This window comes from Diadema setosum, chromosome 13 (assembly GCF_964275005.1).
Source record: "Diadema setosum chromosome 13, eeDiaSeto1, whole genome shotgun sequence".
NCBI classification, from domain to species: domain Eukaryota; kingdom Metazoa; phylum Echinodermata; class Echinoidea; order Diadematoida; family Diadematidae; genus Diadema; species Diadema setosum.
The window spans coordinates 12606076-12627252 of record NC_092697.1 but is presented as its reverse complement, the minus strand read 5'-3'; the positions used below and the strand labels follow the sequence as shown (position 1 = coordinate 12627252).

The following is a 21177-nucleotide window of genomic DNA, read 5'->3' as shown; positions in this document are numbered from 1 at the left end:
TGCGTCATTACATTGACAAGTGCATTATTCACCGCTATTTTAAGTCTAGAAATGATATAAAATACAGTGTTCAACAGAATTTGAGTGTTACTATAGATTAGTGTAGTTTTCTTTTCTAATCAATATTAGGCCATTCAGCTGAAAAACAACAAATTTTCAATGGACATAATTATTTTGACCTTCCTATCCTACCTTGTTACATACTGTCCAGCGTTTGGAATACATACATTCACCCTAAATTTTTCATTTTGGCAAAAATTCTAATCGCCTCTTTGAAGCAACTTTGTTGTTTGGGGCAAAGTTATTCTCAAACAACTGTTCTAAAAAAATAAAAAAAAAATAAAAAAAAAATAAAAAATTGTACCGGTATTGTATTGTATTGGGGGTAGTGCACATTGGAAACAGAAAATAAAGCAACATCCCTGAAATGTGCCCTTATGCTGTGTGTGGAAATGCCCAATTCTATTTCTTTCAGTGAAATCTCATTTCACTGCAAGTGCAACTCTGTTTTGTCTGGCCTTACGTGAATATTATCCTTGCATTCTATTTCCCCTTTGCCTACAGAGAGACTTACAAGCAAAACTAAACAATCGCTATGCATATGGACAGTCTCCACGGTGAGTTACAGGAATATGACTACATTGTCAATGAGTCAAGTTCAATTATATTTAACGTAGTTTATTGTACATTTTGGTGAAGAAATTGCAGTGCAAGTAATAGAATTTATTCCCACAAGATACTGTTTTTTACAGTGGGATTCTTTCATAACTTATTCAAAAAGACTTTCGTAATGAGGAAACAGAAAAATTGATTATCAACAGTGTGCCCAAAGGATTGTTTGACAAACCAGTGTTCTTTTGATAATTCACTTCATTCTTGTGATCATATTTGAAAATACAATTGCAACATGTATGGGCTATGTTTGTTAGGCTTCTTTTATGACATGGCATTTTTCTTCCCATTGATTTATTTTCTGCATGTAACTGTTATACTTATTTTATGTACCCTGTTTCTCCAGAACCCAGCCAGACCCTATCCTTCCTGATGGACCATCCCACAAACTAGCAGCTAATTACTACTGCACAAGGGATGGGCGGAGGGAGACATTTCCTCCAACGCAAGTGTTCTCCACCACTCAGAGGCTGCCAGCTCCTCAGGCAGAAGAGGGGTAAGAGTGAAGAGTGTGCGATTAGTTTCATCCTCACAAGAACGTCGATGTGTGAGGGCGCTTTGGCGTAGTGGATAAGACTCCCCACTCCCAATTGGAGGACCTGAGTTTGATTCCCGCCCAGTGCATACTTCCTTGGACAAGATGTTTTTACCCACCATGTCCCTCTTGACTAAGGTGTATTAAATGGGTACCTGTCTATGCTAGGGTAATGTAATAATGTCAGGACCCTCTGGTAGAGCAGTGGCAACACTGAAGAGGCTACCCTGGATAAATAAGACCATATTATTGTTGTTGTTTTTGTTAGGTGATCCGAGTATCCTCTCGGATCACCTTCTGTATCTGTACGGATTCTTTGTTGGTGGTTCTTCTTCTTCTTCTTCTTTCTTTATTTCTGGACAAAAGTTGTGTATCGATTAGCTCAAAAAGTGTTCTTCCTATCAATTTCAAACTTATACCATATATGTATCATGTCCCAAAGACAACGGGTCAAATAAAATCATAGTGATCAGTCGACCGTGACGTCACTATGACGTCATTATATGAAAACACATTCTCAATCATATCTCCTCAATGGAATGGACTTTTTCAATGAAATTTACGTCACATATATTTCAAGTTATGCGCATTCTACTCATATTCTCAAAATTCATATTTTCTCTTAAAACGCGCGCGTACGCGCGCGTTGAAATATTTGTATGCTCAAATCGAGCTCAAATTTTTTTTGCACACGTATCAGACCATTTGGAGCATTTTTTGAAAAATTGAAAAAATCGGACGGACGCGTACGCGCGCGCACATATACGCATGCATAGCTCATATGCAACAGAAATTTACCGTTTTTTTACGTTTATCGGATGCCTGAAATGTCAAGGAATATTTCTACCAAGTTTCAAGTCAATCCGACTCAATGTGACGTCATACGGGCCCGTCAAAGTTGAAATTCCGCGCGCGCGTCAATGGCGATATACAGTGCAACAATGCCAAAAAACTGCCAATTTTAAATCCGATATTACTCGTCAGAATGGACGGTGACCCCCCATTTTCTTTTTATATTCTGAAAGCTGATGAGTTGTACATGTCATTTCATGGGTTGGCGATGCTGAAAAAATGAATAAAAGATATCAAATTTCTTAATAAAACTAAAAAAGTAAATTTTCAAAATGACGTCATCAATTTTCAAGTTCACTCGAGCGTATCGCACTAATCCTTTGCCAATTTTCACCCAGATTTCAGTATGATGTAGCTTATTAAATACTCTTTCATTAATGTGATAACAACATTTTGATTGGATGTCGGCATCACCTCGTAAAAATGGATTGAAAGTAACCTTGTCAAATTTGACCAGTTTACGTGTTATCTCTATGGGAGTGCAGTTTTTCTGGAAATGAAAACTGACATGACTATCTTTATCGAGCACTAGCTCACTTGCGCTTCGGTGAATTTCTCCCAGATTTTAGTATGTTGTAGCTGAGACTTTGGGCTATCGGGTATGTGCCCTTCGTTTTTTTATACGGAGTCGGCATCACGTCCAAAAACTTGGTTGAAATTAAAGCTTATCTTCGATGTATTGAAATATGTCTTTGTTTTTTCAACTTTCTTTGCAATAACTCAAGAAAAACATACCCTATCACCACCATATTTTGCACATGTTTAGTTCATGTCACGTACATTATTTCACAAAATAACAATTACTTGATCGGACACCATCTTGGGTATGTAAATTAGGGTCAAAGGTCATAAATGTTTTATCCTGTATCTTGGTGAATACATGTCTTATCTTTACCATATTTTGCACACGTAAAGACCATGTTACAAGGATCATTTCACAAAATAACCACTTTTTGCTCAGATGCCATCTTGTCTGTGCAAAGTGGGGTCAAAGGTCATATGTACTTCTTCCTGTATCTTCGTTATGACTTGTTATCTCTATGGGAGGGAATTTTTCTAGATGTGAAAATTGACATGATTGTCTTTATCGACGACAAGCTCACTTACCCTTTGGTGAATTTCTTCCAGATTTTAGTATGTTGTAGCCAAATTAACACTCTTTAAGTTTTATTTATCAAAGTTTTAATCGGATGATGTCTTCACCTCGTTAAAATGGATATAATGTAACCATGTCAAATTTAACCAGTTTACGTGTTATCTCTATGGGAGGGAATTTTTCTGGAAATGAAAATTGACATGACGGTCTTTATCGAGCACTAGCTCACTTACTCTTCTGTGAATTTCTCCCAGATTTTAATATGTTGTAGCTGAGACTTTGGGCTATCGTCAATGTTTCTCCAGTTTTTCATACGACGCCGAGATCACGTCAAAAAACTTGGTTGAAATCAAACTTATCTTCGATGTATTGAGATATTTCTTTCTCTCTGCAACTTTCTTTGCAATAACTCAAGAAAAACAGCCCCTATCATCCCCATATTTTGCACATGTTTAGCTCATGTCACGTACATTATTTCATAAAATAACAACTACTTGATCAGACACCATCTTGGGTATGTAAATTAGGGTCAAAGGTCATAAATGTTTCATCCTGTATCTTGGTGAATACATGTTATATCTTCCCCATATTTTGCACACGTAAAGACCGTGTTACAAGGATCATTTCACAAAATAACCACTTTTTGCTCAGATGCTATCTTATCTGTGCAGATCGGGGTCAAAGGTCATAATGTACTTCTTTCTTTATCTTCGTTATGACGTGTTATCTCATGTGTTATTTCATACGACGCCGAGATCACGTCAAAAAACTTGGTTGAAATCAAACTTATCAAAGATGGCAGGTCTGACTCCCTTTTCTAAATGAGAATCCAAACATACCACGACCAATGTCCCTAATCTCAGATGAAAACTGTATGGTCATGCCTTTTGGGATCAGGACTCAAATATTGATTTCCAAAAAGATCGGATCACCTAATTTGTCAGTCTTGACAAATTCCGAGTCTAGTTATTATTATTATTATTATTATCATTATTATTATCATCATCTGGCCAGGCATGTGCCATTTAGATTGACACCATTTGTGAACACAAGACTTATTTCTTGTTTACAGTGCACTCCCGTTATAACGAACACGGTTATAATGAAATTCCGGTTACAATGTAGTAAAAATTCAGGCCGCAACATTATCCACTCTATGTATTTCTATTGTTAATTTGTTCGGTTATAACGAAATTTCAATATAACGAAAGAAAACTGGAGGTCCCAAGGACTTCGTTATAACGGGAGTCCACTGTATTAGGAAACCTTCTTCACAAGCTTATTACATGCATCCTTGAAAGTATTTGCATCAATATTCACTGATCTCATTTATGCATACTGTAAAAGTCAGCAGAGTCACGATGATGCATTTTGTTTTGTATTTGATTTTTTGTTTCTTTTTCTTTTTCAGGGAAACAGCTGTTGGAACACCTGTCAAGAAGCCAGTAACACCTGGATTGCCTCCTCCGGAAATGAAACTCTCTACTGATGAACCATACTTATGATCAACAAAACAACAACTTATGAAGAAGAGATGTCTTATTTTAAAACCAAAATACTTGTTTGAACAGATTTTTTTCATGTGGCAATCAGTTCATTTCTGTGCAGGAACCTCATCTGTCCTGTACAAAGTCACTAGAGATTTGATAATTTTAAAGGAAACGGGATAAGTTTACTTGATAAATATCACGCCTACCAAAGTTTGAGATGAACCAACCGGTACGCCAGTATAACCCTAAATGATTGTGGGAAATCACGTATGGATAACATTGCCTCAGAGCAGATGAGAAGGGCTTTTTTTTTTCCTTTATGGATACTCAGCAGTAATAAATTATTGTGGTAAGTTACTGGAGACTCAAATATGTTTATTCTTACAATGTACTGAGAAACTTTTCAAAATTAAGTGTGCATTTTCTTACAATGACTTATGGGACTGAAAAGTTGTTACAGAAACAGTCGTCTTTGTTTGCCACATCACACTGTTCAGAAGGTCTGCAAATGACGAAAGTGGAGTAATTGTTCATGTAAATACTAAGATACCTGAGAATATTAAAACAAAAAACAAAAGAAAAGTAATGTATATGCTGTGAGTCATATTCAAATTCCAGAATGTCTTCATGTTTTGCTAAGTGTACACGTGTCATCTTGATGAAGAGTTCTGGTGAGTGTGTGACGAGTACAAGTGTGTATTAAAATGCATGAGTTCTGATGAAGTTGCCACTAGCTTAATTCATGAATGATGTGTGTGTGTGTGTGTGTGTGTGTGTGTGTGTAGGGAAACAAGCATATATTTATTACATGTAGTAACTTGTAAAGCTTCAGGAAGTATGTAATCTATATTATATATGTATGTATATATATATATATATATATATATATATATATATATATATATATATATATATATATATATTATTTATATATATATATATATACAGATGTATGTACAATGCTATTTCCAGCCATAAGAGGAAATGCGAAGTAGATGATTGGGGGAATTTTGATAAAAAGCATAATATTCATAAAAAATGCAAATATTGCCTCTTTTTTTTTGAAAAATTATGTGTTAATATGGGCTCAGTGAAGCATTGAATTGACAGGAGCCCAAAATGCATCTAATACCACTAAATTCTGGATGTTTATGAGAAAATACATGTACAACTTTTTTTGAGAAAATGCAGATATACCAACATTCCCCCAATTATCCATTTTCTATGCACATCTAATACATACACCCATTTTCTTTTTTTTAATGTTTTATTTTTTGCATTGCTGGCAATCTCCCCTAGATTGTATTGATGGTACAGTCCTCAATCTACACACACTACGCCATCTGTGTCCTACTGTGGAGTAGTCCTTCGACCTAAGATCACTGATAAGGCATTGAAAAGCATTTTCAAAACCTTATAAGGGGAATCAAAAACTTCCCCTTTGGAGTGAATTGTTTTCAGACGTATATTTGCCCTATGGACCATTAAAATATATGTATAAATGTACATATATGTATATGTATATATGTATATATACATTTTGTGAGTATGAATTGATCTCGGTGCAGATTTGTATGTTATTGTGAAATCTATATTGGATCTTGTGTGAGTCCCCTATGTATGCAAATTATTTGACATAAAATTGGGCATGATGTAAATGAAGGAAGGTTATAAATGATATTCAAAAAGTTCCCAACATCATGAAACTAATTAATTAAGTGCAACCACATGGAAATTAAGTGAAGTGATGATATCTTAGCCTCAAATGTCACTCTGTGATCTACCTGCGATTTTCCATGAAAAAAAAAAAAAAAAAAAATCCGTGCTAAGATAAGGTGAAAAACAGGCACTTGTGTCTTTGCATCAAATTGTCTGATTTGTAGTTCCAGGTGAAAACATTTTTGTGAGCACAGCAACAAAAGAAAGAAAAAAAAAAATGATTGTTGATAATCATTTCCCTAGCTTTGTGCTGTATCTTAACCCGTTCCTTCCGCAATTCTCTGAGTGCCTTTAATGCCCCCAAACAAGATTCTTTTCGCCCGTCGACAGAGAGGCACACAGGTTGGTAATCCAGCTGTGTGAAGGCAGTCAAGCGGTTCATTGTGTCCCCCTTTCTACGGTCAACTACATGTGCCCGTGAACAATGGAAATATCGATCGGGTGCGAGGTATGAATAGAGCGTGATGAGCTCTCAGAATCTTTTGTTCTACACAAAACCAGGTACCTGAATGAGGTGACTGGGGTCAGCTAATCCGCATTTCTAACTGATCTCAGTCTTGATCATTATGTACGAGTTTACAGCAGAACAAGCAAAAAACTAAATCAGGAAAAGGTACATAACACTGTAAACCCCCCCCCCCCTTTTTTTTTAAACAGCAGGAGAACAAATCCTGATAGAATAAACTCTGATCTTTTTATCAAACCCACTTTTCTTAGCATTTTAACACAAAGAAACATGAATTTAGGCCACTGAAGCAGGCACCCTTGTCTTCATTTTGGGAACCTGGTAAACCAGGTTCCCGATCAGTTGCTCCCACAAAGAAAAACGGGTTAAGGGCTGTTACCATTTTTTTTTTTTTTTTTGCAAGTGTCATAAGGTAGAGTGGAAGTTTATCTCTTATTTGAAATCCTTGTTTCTTCACAATTGTTCTTGGTTGTGGTGCAAGAATTGTCAAAAAGCTGCTTTATTGCCTGGTGCAAGAACACACGAATTCCTTTTACCTAGATGTACGTTAATCCAAAAAATGCAATAGGGTTGGTTAATCCGAATATTAACTTTTTGACACTGTTCCGAAAGTTTGTTAATCTGAAAATGAAATGAGGTTTGTAATCATGATGGTTCAGTAATCCAAAAATGAAATAAGGTTCATTAGTTCGTAAGTGGAACAAGGTTTGTCAATCTGAAAATTAGAATATGTGCTTACTAAAGAGTCCGTAGAATAGTTACAAACCCTATAATATAATGTTTTCAGATTAATGGACCTTCACAATAGCGATTTTTTTTTTTTTTCATTTTTGGATTACACAGCATTGGGAATAATGAATGTTTGGATAACAAGCCTTATTTAATTTTCGGATCTTCTTATAAACTAATTGTTCTATCTGTGACATCCATAAATTGGCAAGCAAAAATTTGCGTTTTTATTTTGTTTAATGGACAGTTGTGTGTTATTGTTGTTGTTTTTTGTTGTTGTTGTTGTTTTTTGTTGTTGTTCTGATTTTGTACAGAGTCAATGCATTAGTTTTCCAAGTTCCATCTGATGTATATACTATTTATGTAATAAAATTAAGAATTTTTAATATAGAGATAGCAAGATGATAGTTCCAACATCTAATTCTCCAAGGACTTGATGGGTTGGAATGAAAATTAGGAAGTTGTCATTCTGGTCCGTTTTTAGGAGACTGGGGAAAGGTATGATGCAATTTTTGGTATGCAGAGGGGCACGGAACGTTTTTTTTGTGTGTGTGTGTTTTGTTTTCTTTTTTTTTAAGTGCAAATTTGTGAGTGTATGTGTGTGTGTGTGTGTGCGTGTGTGTGTGTGTGTGTGTGTGTGTGTGTTCTTAAATCGGGGATATTGTAGTGTTTCACGCCATATTATAACCAGGGATATATTCCACATCGGGCATATAATCGCCCGTTTGTTCAGAATGAAAAAGCGCCCTCTCGCATGGCCGTTCTGCATACTCTAGTATTCAGGATCTGGATAGTTTTTCACACTTTTCAAACTGAACGGGGGAATTTGAAAAGTTGTACACGTAGGCCCTATCCCCGACTCTGGATTGTTGTGTATGCACCTATACACTTGAAGAGTTTGTTTGCAAAAACCGATAAGTCCATTTTCGAAGATTTTGAAGTACGGCCTCTGTCATAAAGTACAAAATAAAACCTTTTAAATGATATATTGGTCACTACATATAAAGGTATATTTTTGAAGTTATGGTCAAAAGAAGCAAAAACTTTCTTATTATTCTCTGTATTTTTCTTGACCTTTAATCGCAAATATCTCCATTTGACAAATATGGACTTATCGGTTTTTGCAAACAAACTGTTCACTTATACATGCAGCCTGATTTTTTTTTTTACTTATACTAAGCTGAATTTAAGGGGATGGTATAGGTTTGGTCGAAGTGGGGCGAGATAGTAATCACTTATGAAAAAGATATTAATGAGCATACAATAATATTCTAAAAGGACTTCAAGGATATTGATGAAATTACTTGTGTAATTCCTGAGATATCCAAAAATAAATAGATCCTAATAGAAGGTGGGACCCATCTTTTGGGGAAATCTGTGGCCATTTCAAAACCGATTCTCATCAAACTTTGAACTCCTTATAGAATGATATTCTCTTCATTCATAAGTGCTTTCTAACAATAATATACCTCGCAAAAAGTTATAATCTGAATCCCACCTCAGCCAAAACTATCCCATCCCTTTGGGGCCTTAAAGTGTCTTTTTCTATGGTTTCCAATTTCAATATAGTCAATCTTTTTTTTCTTTTCTTTTTTAAACAACAAAAGTAATGGAATTGCAGCCCGCTGTTACTTTGAACAAACCATATCTCCGGCTGAGGCATCTTACGAGAATGTGTGTGTGACAGTGTGTGTGTGTGTGTGTGTGTGTGTCTGTCTGTGTGTGTGTGCGCGCGCGCGTGTGTGTGTTTGTGTGTGTAAAGAAGGGGGGGGGGGTGGGAGTGGGGGACTGCAGCCCGTGACACAATGGAGGATAAAGACGCGCGCGTATTTCGTGCCTTTGAATTCAGGTAGCATATCACTGCATTCTCCATGTATGAAATTGGCAGTGGTTCCTATTTTTGTTTTCAAATTTTGCAATAAGCCCCCCTTCCTCGAATGAAAAACAACAACAAAAACTCTCGTAAAAGAGAACAAATATGATTCAAAAACTTCTCAGGACAGACTGTATGATTTTGCTGTCTAAGTGGAAATCTCACTTTCGCGCAGTGAAACAACTTAACAATTCATTAAGATTTTTTTTTCTTAGTCTTTCGTCTGACTCATTGTCATACATGCACTTCGATCTATATTGTGTGGGGGAAAAATGTCTCGTTACATTCGTAATTTGTTTGTGAAGGAATGCATGGCCAGCCCGATATGTGATGAATTTATAGGCGGGATTGTATACAGGACAGTCGATGTTTCATTGTTGGGGGTGATGACTCGATGATATCATGATTGTGAGTGTTAATGGTGGACGTGGCGGTGGTGATATTATGGTGATGATTGTGAAATTGAAATTGTTATCTCATTCTTTTATTTCATCTCATTTGAGTTATACTCTCGTCTGGGGCCATTCAACTAACAAGAAGGTGAAATGCGTATTCATTTATTTTGTTGCACAAGAAAGCTATTAGTATTATAACCCACTCACATTACTCGTCGCAAACCTGTGCATTATTAAAAAAAAACAATGAAGATATTACCAATTCAATATATTATAGTCTGCTTCCAAACAGGAATTTTTATGCAACAGTATTTATTTTGCGCATTATCCACCAGCCCCCTTACAACAATGTTTTCATCTCAACAGCAGTATTCATTCTTATAATGCAAGAAACCAACAAAATTTTTATCCTCCCCTCTACCGAACCGAATTAGCCAAGTCAACATTTTTTTTTTATCAAGGTACACGTCCTATTTTGTTTACCAAATTAACTGAAAAACTGCAAATCATTGCAGCAGTTCAGAAACAACTTACGCACATTAATATTCCGTATTTAACAGCAACAAATAGTTTTGTATATTCTACCAGTATTTTACTCTTTTCCTTCTTCAGCCTGATTTGATTGTATACCATTTGTGTTCTATATATTTTGTACCCGTACATTTTAAGTTGAGAAAGTCTTGTATTTACTTCGGGGCTATTCCCAACAAGCCTGAAAGGTCCACAATGATTATGTTTATACTACGGACTACAACTACAACTGTATATTGATTGTTGTTTTTAATGTGAAAATAAATGAAAATAAATAAAATGAAAAAAAAAATGATTAGGGCCTAATGGTATAATGAATATCTACATATGTACTTTTTTTTTAGATCCACTTAAAAAGTCTTCTTTTTTGTCTATTTGCAGCAAGTCTTCAAGAAAAGTAAAGCTCACAAAATGGTTTACAGACCAGCAGGATTGCATGCATTTGAACGATCGATAGCAAAATGTTTTGGTAAAATGTGGTTTATTTTCTATAAAACACTAAATATTAGATGTAGGCCCTACGAGTATTGTTCACGGGTATACATGTAGTTCTATTGCGCTGTGTTCAGCCGTTGAACCAGCGGGTACTACAGTAGTACACATGTAAAAGTGGACATTTTCGCGCGACTTTTTTCCGCGCTCAGTCAGGTAAGAAGAGTTTCGCGTGTTTTCAATTCCGCGGAATCAAGACCTCAACTACCAGAACACGGCAGGCAAAAATATTCGCGTGCTTTTATTTTCGTGCTAGTTTCTGGTTGCGCGAAATGCGCGAAAATTTCAACACCGCGAAAATTTCCACTTTACAGGGGTACTTAGTAGACGGACATGTTGTCGCTTGCAGGCTTCGTTGTGTACGTAACCACCTACACCAGCTCAGTATTCTCGGACCGGTGGTAATGGGTGCGAAGTTCGCCAACGACTGACATGCTCGTACTTGCGTTGTTTCGAGCGAGTGTATAAATACGACGTTAAATACGACAAACCCACCAGTTACCAAAACCCAGAATTATTGGCGAAATCAAGTCTGTTTGGTGGATACTGCAATCTAATACAGTCATCAATATGCCACCTAAGAAGAGAGGAGCTCCGAAAGCGTCGCAGAAAGCAGCTACAAGTGATGAATCTGAAGCGAAAAAACCGCGTCGAGCCGCTGCAGCGAAATCCGCAGCCTCTGACATGGAGGTGTATTACGATGCGGACTGGAGCGCCGTGGGAGAGACAGGTTCCAAGGGGCTGCCACCAATGTTCAAGCTCTCCGGGCCAGGTGTGAAAGGATCGAGCAAAGTGGCTGGATTCGATCTAGACTACACACTGATCAAGCCCAAAAGTGGCAAGAAATGGCCGACAGGTAAGTGTGCAATGGAATAAAACTCTGAACGTGTTGCTATTCATGATCAGTTTGATTTGCTCGTTAAAACTGGGTACAAGCAGTACACAGGGAGGTGAGGTGGGGGTTTAGGATTGAACGGAGCTCCCAGGTACAGGTGGGCGTGTCCGTCTAGGCCAGGGAAGGGCCAAGGGCTAAGGGAGCCGGGAGTGTCGTGTGATCGATACGTTAGGTGGGATGGATGTGTCAACTTTTAAAAGGTGGAATCGAAGAGATAACGAATGACATAACTTCTAGATGATTTGTGCACTGCAAACACCAGTACAGGCATTATAAGTTGGTTAAGGAGATTGAACCTGCAATTAACAGAAAATGACAAAGTTATCCCCTATTATATGGATGATCACTGGATGTGGTGAAAGAGCATGCATGCAGATAAACTGTGTGATATGAGAATTAAAGACCAATGTTTTTATGATTTGACTGCAGTTTCAGCCTTACATGTAGGCGAAATCAATAATAAAATTGATCTGACAGTAATATTTAAATTCTAAATTCATGCTTTTTATGTGAACCATTTTCATAACTTTATTTACTGGTAGTTTCATAAAAAGGACCTTAAAGACTAGGACATGTACCGGGTATACAATTAGCTTAACAACATGTGAGGTTGCATTTCTGAGGACTACTTTGAGGTGTGCTCAGAACATTAAATCTAACAACTCTCATACACTTAAACTTTCAGAGTTATCTTTGATACATAATTGTTTGATACATAATTGTTTATTTTTGTGGTATATTACATTTTCTTCTATGTATCATAAATCTTACTTCATCCACAACAACTCTCTCTCTCTCTCCCTCTCCCCCTCTCTCCCTGAGCAAACTGCTGCACATTGCATATCATCAAGTAGTCTGGAAGAAATATATGGAAATGTAGTTTCTAAATTTCAGAATTGAAAAATAATAGAAAACAAAAGCCAATTTATAATTACTTTTGAGTTGTTTACAAAGATGGAGTCAAAAGGGGCCTGAGCTTTTGATCCTAGCAGAATCTTCATCAGAGGCAAAATGACAAATAGGCAGGGAAAGCAATCACATAAGGACTACACACAACAAGCGCAGTCAGGGGAGGGCTAGGGACACAGAACAAAGAAAACAAAAGGGACTGGTTGGAAGTCATGGGCAAGGAGCCGTACAAGTATATAATAATAATGATAATAACAGATTCTTATATAGCGCATTTCAGACTTGAAAAGAATTTCAATGCGCTTAACAAACAAACAAACTATACCATGATACAGAATATAACAAAAATTACAATTTACCAACAATATATTACTTTACAATAACTATTTCTTAAACATACATAAAAGGTCAGAATTACCAGTACTACTGAGATAACTACATTAATGACTTCAAATTTAACAATCATAGGCTACTTAAAGGGAGGGGGATTAATTAAAACAGGAGGGTGGACAGACAAAAGGCAGAGAAAGGTGAGTGATGATCCCAAGGATCATGGGGGGGGGGGGGGCAACCTGTGAAGGACAAGGATGAATAGGGAGGCAACGTCAAACAAGATATTGAGTAACAGCTCTAGGGATAAAGAAAAGAGTGAAATAGCTACTAAGTGAAGGGGTGGGGAGCTGAACAAGCAGCGAGCCCTAACCTCGTGTTTAAAAAGATTTTACCTTGCAGGACCACAGTCCCCCGTTTTTGCTTACCTTGTCTCTTTCCTCAGCTCTTGATATATAGGGACTACAATTGTTAAATCATGAAAGAACAGATTATGATTAATACTAATTGCTATTTGTGCCATTTTTCATGAATGCGATTTCAAATTGGCCACCCGCACTAGGTCCATCGGACTGGATGCTGCTTGACAAGGTAGAATCAAAACTAAAGGAGTTACACAAGGATGGATACAAGATCGTCATCATAAGCAACCAGCGTGGAATGGAGAAGGGTCACACCAAGCCAACTGACTTTCAGAAAAAGATCAATCAAATTGCCAACCATCTGCAACTACCTATTCAGGTAAATTGTGAGTTCACATGAACTCTTTAATAGCTCATCCAGTCCTGAGGGAAGTTTGATGCAGAAATTATCATTTTGTCATCATTACCTGCTAGATTGGCAACTTTGGATTTTCACTGTATATCTCATATTTTTAGAAGATGGGATGGATGGAACAGGTTATTTCATAATATCTGCGTAAGTCATGGTTTAAAAAAAAAAAGAACTTTCAAATTTGTCCGTTACCAGGATATACACAGAAACATTAATTGTCTGAATATAATTAAGAATCAGCATTCCATGTTTAATTGTATCCCTCATCAATGAAAGCTTGGATTATATGCTTATCATGCAAAGATTGATTTTCATTTCAATCAACACCTTTCTTATTTTTGTTGTTGTTGTTGTTGTTGTTCTTAAAAGAGGTGGGAGCAAGTTGATTTTTTTTAGCCCAACGTCAATTGACCTACTTATCGTCACTGTCAAGCAACTGTTTAATCTAAAAAAATAAAAAAATAAAAAAAGAAGAAGAAAAAACTTTTACTTTGCTCCCCAGTTCTACAGCCAACATTCTTTGCTCCAAAGATGATTATTTTCTTCCACCTCATGTGATGCCATTGTAAACTTCAATGTACTATTGTGTTCTTGATACTTCTGGTATAGTAAGTTTCAAGTACAACATAAAAACTGCTAAAAAAAGAGTGAAATTTTGGTGGATATTCATCCAGGAACGGCTGAGATATTGCCCAAAATACAGAGATGGCTAGATGAATGCAGCTTATATGTGGGACCTGAATTATGACATACATGTAGCATGCAATCCCCCTGGAGCACCTCCATGGTGCAAGTATATTCCTACCTTTACATTTGTATTTGTAGGAGAGAGAAAGAGAGAATGTTTGTATCTATATTTTATTTTGTGTATGTGTTTATGTCTGGGTGTGGGTTGGTATAAATACTTGTATGTGTGCCTCCTCACTTTCATAATTCAAATCACTCATGCATAACTCCACTCTACTGTACGAGCTAAAATTTTCGCGTACAGATATTTTCGCGAATTGCTACTTGGAGGACATTTTCGCGTGTTGTTAATTTTGCGGTTGCGACGGTTTAACTGAACGTAAGTATTTGCTGTTATTTGTTGTTATTTTCGAGTGTTGTTATTTTCGCGTTTCAAAGGCGACTCGCGAAATTCGCGAAAATTTCAGCTCGTACAGTATCATGCTGCATCTACAATGATACAGGGAAACCTTGTTATCGAGAGGTTGGGCATCATATACATGGCCTGCGCCACATTTTGAAAAGTGAGGGGGCCCACTTTATTTTTCTGGTGCCACTTTCCGGTTTCATCAGCTGACAAGCAAAAAACAAAAAGAAAGAAAAAGAAAAAGGCTGTTTCCTGCACTCATCAGCTGGCACACATCAAAAACTTAACTACAAAAGTTGGGGGGGGGGGGGGATGAGCCCCCCGGGCCCCCAGGTTCCACCAACGCTGATATGCCAAAACCCTTCTTGGACGAGGTGATATTACAGCTCCCAACTTTAAACATTTCTTTGTTGTTGTACCCTGATATAATGAGAAACCTGATGTAGTATTATACAGTAACAAGATAATTGTGATTTTCATCTCCTCATTGTAATGAGGTTCAACCCCATGTTTAGTGAAATTTGCTGCTTCCATCTTTTATTTTGGTATTATGTTGACATTGCAAGTAACCTGAACTTGGCTGTAAGTGTGCTTTTTGAAGGGTTAATCTGTTTTGTTCATTTTACAGTGCTTTGCTGCAACTGGAGAAAATCACTACCGCAAGCCAGCCACTCTCATGTGGGACTACATGGTTGAGAAGGAGAACGATGGCGTGAAACTCGACATCTCAAAGTGTATGTACGTCGGAGATGCGGCGGGCCGGCCCAAGAACTGGGCCCCGGGCAAACCGCGGGATTTCTCTTGCTCTGACCGCATGTTTGCCATCAACATTGGAGTCCAGTTCTATACACCGGAAGAGTTGTTCCTCGGCGAGAAGGCAGTCCCATTTGATTGGCATTCCTGTGATCCCAAGAAGGCACTGGAAGAAGCCAAGAATAAAAAGCCTGCAAGTGACTACCACAAGAAGGTAAGGCTGCAGAGACAGTAGTGTTTGAGGGTCTCAGAATGTTTTTTAATTGGAGGAGGGAGGTCTGTGGAGGGATACTGAACTGTCAATTGCAATAATCTTGAAAATTACATTACAGCATTGTTGAAAAATTTGAAAATAGTGCAAATAAAAAGACAATACCTCATATTTTGCAGGTCTTCACAGAGCTGAGAAGAGTAAAAAAGAAGGAGTCATGAAATTAGCTGGGAAGCAAGCTGCATTTGTAGGGCTTATGTTTATGTTGAAGCATTTTAAAACTTAAATATGAAGTATGATAATTTTGGAAGAAACACTTGAGCCTATGATAGTTTTAATAGCAAACATGAATGGATTCACATGGAACATATAGAATAGTGAAGATGAATATAAAGCTAAATCATATTTATCATTCTCATTTCATCAAAAACTATTTATCAGTTGTTTGCATTGGAACTTGTGAGTGAAGACACTATCATTTCTAATATCCCATTACTGGATGTTATTGCAGAGCAAAGACCTGGTCTTGATGGTGGGACCACCCGCATCAGGAAAGAGCTTCTTTGCCAAGCGGTTCCTGGTCCCTCATGGCTACACCTGGGTGAACCGGGACACCCTGAACACGCCTGCCAAGTGTCTGAAGGCCACGGCAGATGCGATTCAGGCGGGGAAGTGTGTGGTTGTGGATAACACCAACCCGTCTAAATCTGCCCGTGGAGACTACATTGACCTGGCGAAGGAAGCAGGTCAGAAGCCATCACACAATATCATTTCCTTCTGTCCCCCTTTTTCCCATCTCCTCTAGTGCAATTTCAGCTTCAGCTCTCTGCTACCCCTGTTATTACTTGTTTAATACTATTTGCCTTCCTTACATTCTCCCTACACTGTATGTCGCTTCCCTCCTCAACTCTCCTCTTTGTAGGCTTTTCTTTGGTCAAGCCTCAATCCCTACAGGCTACAAAGACTACGTACACATGGTGCTAGTGCAAACCTTTCTCCCTCATTTACTTCACCATCCAAACCTTCAAGCAACACGTAAAATCATTTCATATTTTGTGCTCTTCAACTAACAAAAAATTTCCAGAGCAACAGCAATAACCAAAAGACGTAAATACAAAGATGAGCAGTGCATGCATGGCCGAAGAACAACCTTTGTGATTGACTTTCTGATATGTAGTTGATAAAATTTAGCAGAGATGCTATAGTCAGATTCATTTCAGTTTACTTTGATGGTATAGTTTGCAAATAATACACATCAGTAAAGGCATGAGCAAAAATCACTCACACAAAGTTCTTGGAACAGTCCAACATGCCTGAGGTGATAGCTGAGAGTGTTTAGACTGTTTCAGAAGTACACCATATATACCTAGTGTGGGTATTAATCATACTACAGTGATGTGTATTATATGTTTTATAAAATGATGAAGCAGATCCTTGTAGTCAAAAGAATTTCAAATGTATAGGCATTTTAGATTCTGCAGCAGCCATTTTCACAGAGGTGTATAAAAATAAAATGATAAAATATCGCTTGGTCACCATTGATAGCGATATGACGGTGCTAACTACCACTCAATACACTTTACATATGTCCAGTCATAAGCAAAATTATGTTTTAGGCAAAATGAATATTGTACATTATGAATTTAAGTATGTTATAAATGTAAATAAGTTAAACTGTGTGGAAAGCAGCAGCAGCGTTTTGTGCAAGTTTATAAAATGAATATAAACCAAGGACTTGACAAATGCAAACTATGTTTCATTATCATGTTGTGTCCTTTCTCACCATCAGGCTACACTGTTCGTTGCTTCATGATGCAAACTCCACTAGAGCTGGCCTTCCACATGAACATGTACCGACAATCGCTGACAGAGGGCGACACACGGCGCATCCCAGCGGTGGCCTACAACATGTACAAGAAGAATTTTGAGATGCCGAAAACCAGCGAGGGTATCGCGGAGATCCGGGAGATCTCATTCATGCCTCATTTTGAAAGTGAAGCGGACAAATCCATGTTCTTGAAATGGACAGATATGAGCTGAACAGTTTTGTGCCACTGACTTGTGATCTATTTCATAGAATATTCTTCATAGTGATGCATGTAGGTCTGTAAAACTCTGTCTTTCAAAGCTTTAAATTTGTGGAATTTTTTGAATGTCTTTCATATTCCTCTTGCACTTTGGAAAACCTTGCAAAAGCCTTTTAACTCTTTATGTGCCATGGTGGAAACCCCCTGTGTGCCACATTATTCCGAGGCACGAAGGTAGTCATACTTTCAGAAAGAATTCTGTTTTTCAAATTTGTATAACCTCTACAAATTTCTGTTAGGATGGGCATAATAGTAGGCAAAGTTAAAGAGGAATGCAAACTTTGTTTCGATATAAATTGTATAAAGAATCTATTTTCAATTTCTCTTGCGAATGACCAGTTGCTACATTACTGTAAAGGCATGACTTTTGCACATAAAACCGTGACAGAAACTTAGAATGTACGAGCAAATCTAGTTGGGAACACCGCTTCATAGTCATTCACCACATAGAATGCAAGCCGTATATGAGAGGAACAAAAGCACGAAAAACGCTTTCATTGTGCCTCGGGATTAGCAGTGATTAGCGATTTATCGATCGGTTTTGGCGGCTTTGTTTGTTGAGCAGAATATGCGAAGTTGGCACTCCGTCGACTGAGCCGGACGTGCGAACGTGGCACATAAAGAGTTAATAATGTTGTGTCAAGATGAAACTACTAGAAATCATTATGTGCCTCAAAGGGTAAAATTTGTCTTTTATATTATAGAATGTGATACAAAGTGGTACTTTGAGTGTGAACAATTCTTCTGTTTGTGAAATATGTGTACCAATAGATAGATTTTTATACCAGTTATTGATTGTGCTCATTGTGGAGCATGAGGTTCATTCAAAATGCTGTTTAGTTTGCAAAAAAGAAAGTACATATACAGTACATGTATATAGTACACTGTATGGTGAATTTCAATTTTGTTGCCTGTAGAAAGTAAACAAAGAAAGTTTTGTATTTGATTGTGATGACATTGTTGTTGTTGTTTTTTTATTAATGACTTGGTGATTTCCTCGTTTCCATATCAAGAAATGCCTTCTAGTACTGGGTCTTCTTTTTGCCAGAATGTCATGGTCATCTGATTGATTTTGAAAGCAATAGTTAATGATGAAAATATCCAAGTAATAATATTGTGACATGATGGGCAAAGAGCTATCATAAGGAAGAGGTCATGCAGGAAACTGTGAAGAGATGTGTTAAGGGTGATGGAAAACTGTCATAAGGGTTGTCAAGATATCATCCATTATGAAGGCTAGTATGCCAGCACACAGGTAATATTATACAGCCTGTACTCTCATGGTCAAAGGATTGAGCGTGAAATCTCTCCAATGTCCAAAAACTTGTGACTCTGCTATACATGTAGTTGTAAGAACACTATGTTTTGAGCAAACCTTCATGTGTAAGATTAAGTCAACTTCTTCATATGTTATCTAACTTCGTATTTTTTTTTTTGTGCAGCTGTCAGGTATATACTGTTTATTTAAGTAATTTGTACTTAGTGGATACAACAAATTTTGCAGATGTGTGCAACAGACTGCTCCTGTTTTCTGTTGTTTCAACGGATATGGCATTGCTGTCATATAATGTGTCTTTTCACTTTATACCTACATTGTATTCAATTGCTTGTTTTCTGGGTTTTTCTTTTTAACTTCTTCTAGAACATATATCTTTTAATCATGCATACATATATATCATATGTATATATATATATATATGTATATATATATATATATATATATATATATATATATATATATATATATATATATATATATATATATATATGTATATATATATATATATATGTATATATATATATGTGTGTGTGTGTGAGTGTGTGTTAGAAATCCAGAAAAGGATGTATTTTATTTTGATAGCAGGGCTTCTGTGTCTGATCGATCTCAGATATGAAAGTGTAATTCTACATTTCTTTATGAAACTTAATACAACTCCGTGACAGTACTACACCATATCATTATTGCATTTGTTTAACCTTTTTAACAAGGTCCAAGCTTGGTGCTGTGATGTGGACAAGTTACCAGATAAACAATTTCAAATTGAAACACTTTTTAAGATAGTGTTTGAAATACCATCAAGAGTAATGTCAATAATGTCAACAATAATGATGATTGTGATAACAACAGTTTGACCATCTGTCCTGCACTAAAGAATCCAGCTGGATTGTACGATGACATTATGCAAAATAAACCACTGGGGATAATACTTTGAGTTACCTACACAGATTTGAGACACCACACTTTGACAAATAACTTGCCTTTATCTTATGATATGAAATAAACCTGTAATACTGTAATATTTGGAAATGCATATACATTTACTGTCGAGATATTTTTGTCCTTTCTTGGTGGAAGGGGATTTTAATAATCACCGAAATATGAAGATTTGTAGTTCTGTAAATGAATGTTTGGATAAGATACCTTTGTACTTTCAATATACATGTAGCGTGAATGATTATGGCAATTCTTGAGTAGCCATCCAATGTAGTTCATCAGACCACATGATGCTGATGTTTGATATAATTTGTATGTGTAAATGAACATGATGCACATTATCTATCCATATTTTGATGCAATTGTGAAAAATCAACAATAATTCACATGCATTTGTACAGCGCACTCCTGTTATAACGAACACGGTTATAACGAAATTCCGGTTACAACGGAGTGAAATTTAGGGCTGCAACATTATCAACTCTATGTATTTCAATTGTTAATTCATTTGGTTATAATGAAATTTCGATATAACGAAAGGAAATTGCCGGACCGGATGACTTCATTATAATGGGAGTCCACTGTACTATGCTGATAACTGTGTTGTAAGGGATAGATGACACAAATACAGTGTATCTATATATATATATTTTTTTTTTTCCTTCAAAAAAAAACAGACGTTTTCAGTTGCAGAAAGGACATCCAATTGTCTAACGATCAATCAATCTATCTATCTATCTGTTAGAATGCGTTGATTTTGAATGTCATAAGTTATAATGTGTCAGCAGCAATGTACTAAAAAAAAAGATTTTGCAGTTAATTAAACTCTCAGACACTGAATTCTGATGTATGTCATGTCGTTGATGTTTCTTAGTATTGGGTTGCGTATGTTAAAGATAAATGGTAGATCAGAGGGGATGTACACGTATACCCAAACATTTATGTGAATTGAGTGAATGCAGCAATATTACTGTAGTAGAGCACATTACTTAAAGGACAAGTCTACCATCATATACATGTGGGTAAGGTGAATGCAACAATATTAGTAGAACACATCAGA

The 21177-nt window shown here is 36.8% G+C and overlaps 2 protein-coding genes across 2 annotated transcripts in view; both read left to right on the top strand.

Moving 5' to 3' along the window:
* Positions 1 to 5257, top strand: part of LOC140237249 (pleckstrin homology domain-containing family J member 1-like) — a 35607-nt gene extending 30350 nt beyond the window's left edge. The window contains exons 7-9 of the mRNA XM_072317193.1: positions 565 to 617; positions 1019 to 1168; positions 4567 to 5257. Of these exons, the coding sequence (XP_072173294.1) occupies positions 565 to 617; positions 1019 to 1045 (80 nt within the window). The 3' untranslated portion in view covers positions 1046 to 1168; positions 4567 to 5257. The remainder of the gene's footprint in view (positions 1 to 564; positions 618 to 1018; positions 1169 to 4566) is intronic.
* Positions 5258 to 11381: 6124 nt separating this feature from the next.
* LOC140237149 (uncharacterized protein F21D5.5-like) lies at positions 11382 to 17943 on the top strand. The gene is made up of 5 exons (XM_072317091.1): positions 11382 to 11706; positions 13547 to 13725; positions 15480 to 15818; positions 16327 to 16561; positions 17605 to 17943. The coding sequence occupies exons 1-5, from the start codon at positions 11421 to 11423 to the stop codon at positions 17853 to 17855; spliced, it is 1290 nt and encodes a 429-aa protein (XP_072173192.1). The 5' UTR covers positions 11382 to 11420; the 3' UTR covers positions 17856 to 17943.
* The last annotated feature ends 3234 nt before the right edge of the window (positions 17944 to 21177 follow it).